We start from the raw sequence: 8,605 nt of genomic DNA, 5'->3' as shown, positions 1-8,605 counted from the left end.
GTTAAAAAAGCTGTTAATAATTTTATTTTATTTTATTGAATTGACCTCTTCAATGTTGAGAAAGAAATTCGCATTCAAAAGGTTGATAAGGATATTCACCTCCTAAAGTTTGAGAGCCAAATACAATTGATGGGGTTAATTTTTATTTATTTTTTTATTATTAGTATTATTATTTTTTCTTGTTGTGGTTACAACACTCCTAACTCTCTAACTCTAAAACACAAGCTTTTATGACAAAGTTGCTGCATGGAAAAAAAATTGAGCACCATACTACCAGGGATGTTGTGACAATCAAACTCGATGAGTGCTCTACCACTATTGCATATATCAAGAAAAAAAAATGAAATGGATACATAATAAAATGTTTCTGGGAAAATTAAATAATTGTGTTCTTTTGCAAGTTTAAAACTGTAAATACTTGTATACCAAACAATCATATAATATCCTGTGGCAGAAAATAATCATATAAAAGTTAGCAATTGTGTAAAAGAAAGATAATAGTTTTTCTGATGATTATTTTTTGTAATTTAGGCCCTTGTATTTTTTGTGAGAATCTTGTATGCAGTATTGAAGAACAAGAAATATTATGTCGGGAATCAAAGAAAAGTAAAAAGTTAAAGGAACAACTAATGAATCAAAAAGCTGAAGTAAGCTAATTCACTAAAATTTATTGTTTAAAAGTTATTTTTTATATTTAAATAAAGAGTTAAAATTAAAATCACAGTTTTCTTATATTTCACTCACACCTTTAAATTTTTATTCATCAAAATATCAGTTTTGTATATAATATAACATTTATTTAAAAATAATAATTTTATATACAAAAAGGTTTCTTATATAAAAGTAGATAAGGTAGTATTTAATAAGGCTTCTTATTTTTCTCAGGGATTTAGCTCAGTCGACTTGCTTTAAATTGTTTTAAATAAAATTAAAAAGCATCCTTAATTTGGACATAAAATTATATTTTTTAATTTAAAAATGATTCTTTTTCCCAATTCTTAACCCCCTATAACATTTTACTAGTTTGGTTACGCCTAATTCGGTTATAATTGGTAACAAAGTTACATTCTCTTATTTTTAATTAAATATTAATTAAATAAACTTGATAACGCAGTAAATGTTTGTTTATTATTGCCGTATTGCTAATTACCATATTTATTTTATTTTTTATTGTAAAATAACTTTTTCTCAACTGGTTACTTTGTCACGATTAAAAAAAACAGTTTTAATTCGCAACGTTACGTCTCAATTGCTTTTTTTTTTCAACTTTTAAAAGTGTAACCAATTGAAACGTAACGTAACGTAAAAAATAGCGCAGTTAAAATATGTCTTAAAAACAGATTTTTTTTTAAGTTACATCTCAATTAGTTACTTTTTTAAAAGTTTCGAAAAAACGTAATTTAAAGCAAAATAAAATCTATATTTGTGACATATTTTAATTATGTCTCAAATTTGAGACATCAGTTGGCAATGTTATGTCTTAATTGGCTTTTTTTTTTTTAACTTTTAAACATGTAACCAATTGAGACGTAATGTTCCGTAAAAAAAAAGAGCAATTCAAATACGTCTTAAATGCAGATTTTTTTTACATTACTTCTCAATTGGTTACTCTCGAGTCCTTAATACAAGGGGTGGAAATGAAAGGAGAGCGGGTGGGAATTTTAGTCCAGGTCTAATTATCGGGGCAGGAGGTTAATAAAAAGGGTTGGGGGAATTTTATAAATTCAAACTAATATTTTTTACATGCAGCATTTTTTAAAAATAAATTATGAAAAAACAGTTGTTAGAAAATGCGCTTTTGACTCAAGCAATGCAAGAATTGAATAGTTTTAAAACTATTTAATTCTAGCGTGGCTTGTGGTCAAATGCACATTTTCTAACAGCTGTTTTTTTATAATTTTAATAGGATTTATTATGTTGATATAAGTTTTATACTTTTGTGAAAGTAAAGCGGTTATGACGCTCTTTCTTGGGGGGCTGAACATGTCTTTGCGTGCCTTGGTATGGTGGTCTCTGTATGGCAACTAGCCGGAGAAGAATAAACCACAATACCTATTGTGTTTATAACTTGTTATTTGTAATGCTTGATTAGTTTTTTTTCAACTATTTTTATATCTATTTACTATTTACACTGTACTTCATGTATATATTTTTATTTACATATTCTTATAAATACTTACATATACTTATATATATTTTCATATATGTGAAGATATTTTTATATATAAAAAACAAAAAATTATAAAAATATTAAGAAACTGCAACTTACAAGGTTATGCCTTGTAAGGTACTTTTTGTTACGTAAAATTAACAGACATTTGACGCACAATGATATGTAAAAACATTATGTTGCGTTACGTAAACATGTTACACAATATTACATCTCGTTACGTAAAAATGTTATGTCAGTCACATGATTAACGGAGATTTTGCACTTATTGTAACCTGGTTTTGTTACGGAACGAAACTTAAAAATGTTATAGGGGAACTCTATAAATCTGTAACACACCTTAAATAGTATGACTTCTTTACAAAAAGGCTTAGTTGAGTTGGTAGCACTAGAGGTATTGTGGTATCAGAAATGTTGGTCTCCAACAAAAATGGGTTTAAATCTCTCCCACAGAATTGGGTTTTGATTTCTTTTAAAACAAAAGTAGAAGTTATTGTTACCTAATGTCATATTCATGTTTTGTTTATTCATGTTTAACTATCAGTTGTTAGAAATATCAGAACCTTTTAAGGTGTTACTGTTCTTATATAAATTTTTTTTACTTTTATCTTATTTGTATTGACTGATAATAAAAATTAATTGCATAATGTGAAGGCAAATTTTTTTATCATATTATAGTAAAAATTCATTCATCTAATGGTATATTTGTAGCACAATTTAATTTCAAAAAGTTACAAAAATAATGGAGTTGGAGTCAAAAAAAAAGCAAACTGACATGTGATTTTGGAGAGTTAGCTCTTACAGAAAGATCTACAGAAAATTGAGTAAAGCTGTGTGGCACATAATCCCAGTGTGTTATAATTTCTAGCAGTGAAAAATGAATAAAGAAGCTGTGAAGGTGAAAATGCATTAGCCTTAAAGAATTGAAAAAATAACAAATAGGTTGGTGTATGTTGTTACCCGTAGGAGCAGGAAAACAATCAATGCTTATCTGTCCTTTGCAAATGCTCAGCAATGCTTAGCAAATGCTTTGCTGTGCTTAGCATATGCTTAGCTGTGCTTAGCATATGCTTAGCTGTGCTTAGCATATGCTTAGCTGTGCTTAGCAAATGCTTAGCAATGCTTAGCGGGTGATTAGAGAGTATATTAAATTTGATTTACGTAAAAGAGGATGGAAACTTTGAATAAATCAATAATGGTGTATGAATCATTGTTTTTAAAAAGGCAGTTTTGCTCAAAACGTTTCATAGCTTGATTTTGTTTTAGGTGTTTGAAGAAGAAAACAAAAAGATAATAAGTGACTCAGATTTACAAAATGCTCTTGCCCAAAAAGACAAATTATTGGAATTTGATAAAAACAGGTAAAATTTTGTTGAAATCAAATCTTTTATTATTGAAAAAAATCTTGTATGGACTTTTCTTTTAAACTGTAAGTATATGATAATAATTACTTTCTAAGGTTTTTCTATGTAAAAAAGTACTTAAAAAGGGTTAAGGTGATGCAATGGCAAATTGTAATAAAGTATCTGTAAGGTAGAAATAAATTTTTTATTATGATTGATAATGTGGTTTGATTTTATGTTAATAACTATTTGCCACATACTTTACTTATATCACATAAGATAAATAAGAAACAATATAAACAGGAGCAGTTTGCAGCAAAAGAATTAAAATTTTATTTGGAAAACTACATTAGATTGATTTTTGTCAATAAGTAGTTATATACCAGTACAAATTCACCAATAAAATTAATAAATAATTACGAAGTACAAAATACTCCAGTAAAATTTTAAGGTCCTGCTGATGTTATTCATTTTGAAGTTTTATCAATGATTTCAAATGAAACTATTGAAAAAAAAAAAAAAATTGCTAGCTTTTTGTGTGAAATACATTGTCCTTTCAGATAAAGCAAAAGTGAATCGATGACTTAACCCCAGGAACTCAACAAAAAATTAAGAAAAATTTTAGAAATTTAAAATTCAACTTGAAAGGATATTTGGTGAAGAAGTTACACCTGATCAATTAGTGTCACTGATTTATCAAGTGTTAAACTTTAAGAATGAATATGCTGCAGCTAAGCATATTCCTTGTTGAAGACCTTGTTGTACCAGTTAAGATGTTCAAAGAAAATGATTCTTCAAGGAAAATTTTTTTGCCTAGAGTTGTTAATAATAAAAAGTGCTCTAATGGACATTAATGAAAATCTTTGGTTGTTAATAATAAAAAGTACTCTTAGAGACATTAATGAAAATCTTTGGTTGCAAAAAGCATGAGATCAAGTAAACATGTTCTGATTATCTCAGCAGAAAAAACAGTTTTTGAAATTTTGCTGGTTTTTGAAGGTTTGCTGCCAGATGTACTTATGGTGTAAGTAAAAAAAAGTTTGGCAATTTTTTGTGGAATAATGCATTCTGAAAGGAAAGCTTTAACTGTTCTTGATGATATCACAGCAGCTGTCATGAATAGATTCAAAAGTTTGTTATTTTTGAAAAGTTCAAGTATAAAAGTATTACAAAGACCCAACTTACTATAAACTTAGAGTTAAAAGCAAATAAGGCATAAAGATTACAGGAAAGGTGAATAATCAAATTTAAACCACAATAGACAATAATGATAAATTTTAAAATACTTTAAAAAACAAAAACTTATAATCCAATTACCTTGCTTAAGATCATATCTAATGAAGTATAAACAAAATAGTTTTTAATTAAAGAGATCCCTCAAATAAAATGACAAAAAATCTTGTTAATTATTCATATTAAATTATAATCTTTCATTGTAATAAAAGCCCCATATCAATAAAAAAGAGAAGAAAAAATATATATAGAAAAGTATATATATATAGAAAAGTATATATATATAGAAGTATATATATATATATATATATATATATATATATATATATATATATATATATATATATATATATATATATATATATATATATATATATATATATATATTTATATATATATATATATGTATATATATATATAGAAAAGACCTCTTATGACAAAAAGGGTAAAAATTCCACTTAGCACAGTCACTTCGTTTACTCTTTCAGATATAGATCCAGACTTGAATCACCCCCTCATGCTGTTGATGAACAATGTGTTGGCTATGCTGACCTTTTTTTAGCATTCACCCAATCAGGTTTGTTCATTATAGAAAGTAAAAATAAAAATCTTCATAATTGTAATGAAGCCATAGAATATGTTGAAGTCTAAATTTTGTCAAATTTGTTATGCACAACAAAAAATGGCAAATGTAATGGTTTTTAGAGCAGCATTACTTAGATCCAAGTCTTGAAAAAGAAATGACTTGAAAATAACAAATCCAGATTTGCATCAAAAATGTGGAATTATATCGAAAATTTTAAGAAAGGAATTAAATAAAAGTTTAGCTTAAGAATTATTTTGAAAAAAGCAAATAATTCCTTCCTAGCAGTAAACAACCTGTAATACAAGTTATTATTGAATAAATCACTAATAACAATTTAACTTGTGTATGTATTATTTGAAAAATTTAATAAAATACAAATTCCTCCATATATAAAGCTGCCATTGCCCCAGTTTTTCAGCAGGAGAATGCTATAAAAGTTTTAATTAATTTAGCACTCTCCATAAAAACTGGGACATTGGCAGCCCTACCTATAATACAATCTTTTTTGTTCTGCTTGCTTTTATTTGTCTTGGCAATTAGTTAACGACATAAAAAGACCACATAACTTAAGTTATTAGGTACTTTTTTTATAACAGCAAGCACCAGAGAAGGAAAGCCAAGTACATCTGACAATATCAAACAAAAAATAATAATAAGATCATCTTAAACTACAAATTTTATATATTTATTATTGTGTTTTAGAAAATAAAGAAGAAAAAAAAGAAAATAGTCAGCTAATATAACTGCCTGGTAGTACACACACTAAAAGTCAAATTTTAGCTTAACGCTCTAGTTCTACACAAAAGTAACTAGTGACCAATCTTTTGGCAATTATTAGTTATTGATATTTAAAAAAAAATTATACTATAGCGATATTGTAGAATATCTGAAAGTAATAAAAAATCAAAAGTAGAGTTTAATAAAAAGTGGATATATGTAATGTTTAATTTCAATTATATAAATATAAAAAATAGAACCTATCTGATGGGTCCAAGAATTTATAATTGGTAACTTAAATAAAAAAAGATACGTAGCTTAACAAATTCTCATATTTAAATTCTCGTATTTATATTTTGAAACTAATTATAGTAAGATTCTTACTTAGTTCCAAACTGTCTTAAGATAAATATTTTGTATTAATATAATATAAAAATAAGAATTAGAAGTGTATTAAATAAAAAATATACAGAAATTAAGACCGCCTGGCACTAAATGGTGCCAAGTTATCCCACAAATTAGTAAAATCACTTGACTGGCAAGGATAACAATCTTGCTCTACACACTGCTAAGTATTACCACTTTTAAAACATAACAAAAAACAGAATATAAACATATATAAACTTTGAACATATTATACTATATAAACACATTTTATAAACTGTTATCATTTATTTTATAAAAATGTAAACATACTTATCATAAACTATCAATTAGCAACAATTGAAAATAAATTTTTTTTTATCTCACACCACTATATTGGGTAGCAAGCAAAAGTAATAAAAAGATCTGGTTTACCATACCTTTTGATTATAGCCATAGCATCTTCAAAAACTTCTTAAGTAAATAGAAAACTATAACGCTCCCTGGTCTAACATTATGATTGTTACCCAGGTTGTTTACATTTTCATGTAAGGCATCATACTGCATGCTTCTCAGTTTGTGTTGGTTATTTCTATGAAAGCAAGACAATGCTCTTCAATTATAACATATGCATCAGCAGCATAATTCTGAAATAGTTTCTTGCCAACAAAATTTTAACAGAAGTTTTGTTTTACTGAAGATCCATAATTGTAAAACTGAGATAATTTTACATGATTTTTAACCAGTGTTGCATTTCCAAGGTTGTGCAACAATTGATTATGCAATCTCTTGGAAAAAAAGTGAAAAATTAATAAACCATAGGATCTAAGTTAGCTGACATACTCAATAAACTTCTAAATGACTTTTTGAGTAAATAGCTTCTCTGGAAGCAGGTGGAGCACCATTTTCTTCAACAAATGCAACTTCAATTTCACTAACTATAGTTTGCAAATAAAACATTAAATCCTGTAAACAAAGTTGATAGCTATGTTGTTGATTTCTAAAATTTACTCTTCTCCAACGAATACAACTGCAACTTCACTGACTATAGCTGCAAATAAAACATTTAATTATGTAAGCAAAGTTGATTGATATGTTGCTGCTTTCTAAAATTTACTGTGGCAAGTGGTTCATAAATATACAGTTGATAATATGTTGGGGGAATATCTTGATCTGGCTTAAGATTCTTAGCCTAAAACATGGTGGCCTATGATTCATAGGTTAAAACAAATTATCAGTACAGTTCAATAAAGGTTAAATCACATTATCATTTCTCTTGAATAATTATAATCTAAAATAGTATCACTTCTTGCTATATTATGCATTCTTCCTTGTCTAGCAGCATTTTCGTAATTTTGTAGATAATTAATCTTATCTAGCTATCTCTTTTGCTTATGTGACGATTACTTTCAACTCGCCATGTTGTTTAGGTAGAAATTTAAGAAGAAATTGATTTCCTTTTGCTAAGCAGCCTTTCATACATTTTGACAACAATAAATTTCAGTTTGCCTAGTTATACTTCTCTCACTTCAGTATCAATTATTTTTGCCTAAAGTCGCCTATTAGCATTTCTTCTAATAACTTTTTCAAGCCTAATATCATCCATTTAAATTTCACTATTATCAATAAACATATTAACAGTAGTATTACTACTGTAGTAACAAATAAACACAAAAGAATCTTAAGAATTATCTTTTCCATAAAATTATTTACTATTTAATATTTATTTCAAGTCAACATAAGAATAAAATAAGTAACTTCTATAAATCACCATTATTTAAACAGAAGAGAAAATAATAATAAAAAAAAAAGAAATTAAATAAACATTTCAAAAAATAATATTTTTAAGTTGTGAAAACATATTGTTAAGAACATATCTAAAAAGAGATAAATAGTAAATAATAATATTCAAAAATTAACAAAAACCTGCAATCCTAATAACAAATATATTATTTAGTAATATAAACAAAAACACAATGTTGAATCTTATTTGTTTCTTATTTATAAAACAATTTTATTAAACTTTTGAAGTTTTATTAATTTCAAAGAGCAAAATTAAAAAAATAAAAATGTCTATGTAAAGCACTATATTAAAAAAAATTAAATGCAATAACTTCAAAATATATATGATGTATAAGAAATAAACTCTTCAATTCAACACTTTAATTTTAGTTCTGGTTTACGATTGAGTTC

The 8,605-nt window shown here is 26.4% G+C and overlaps 1 protein-coding gene across 1 annotated transcript in view; it reads left to right on the top strand.

Annotated features, from left to right (window-relative positions):
• The window catches only part of LOC100212975 (activating signal cointegrator 1), a 72,023-nt gene that overhangs the window by 23,085 nt on the left and 40,333 nt on the right, over positions 1-8,605 (top strand). The window contains exons 5-6 of the mRNA XM_065816449.1: positions 532-647; positions 3,437-3,531. Of these exons, the coding sequence (XP_065672521.1) occupies positions 532-647; positions 3,437-3,531 (211 nt within the window). The remainder of the gene's footprint in view (positions 1-531; positions 648-3,436; positions 3,532-8,605) is intronic.

The sequence above is a fragment of the Hydra vulgaris genome, chromosome 13 (assembly GCF_038396675.1).
Source record: "Hydra vulgaris chromosome 13, alternate assembly HydraT2T_AEP".
Classification (NCBI taxonomy): domain Eukaryota; kingdom Metazoa; phylum Cnidaria; class Hydrozoa; order Anthoathecata; family Hydridae; genus Hydra; species Hydra vulgaris.
The sequence above is the reverse complement of the archived record's forward strand: the minus strand, read 5'-3'. Positions and strand labels throughout refer to the sequence as shown.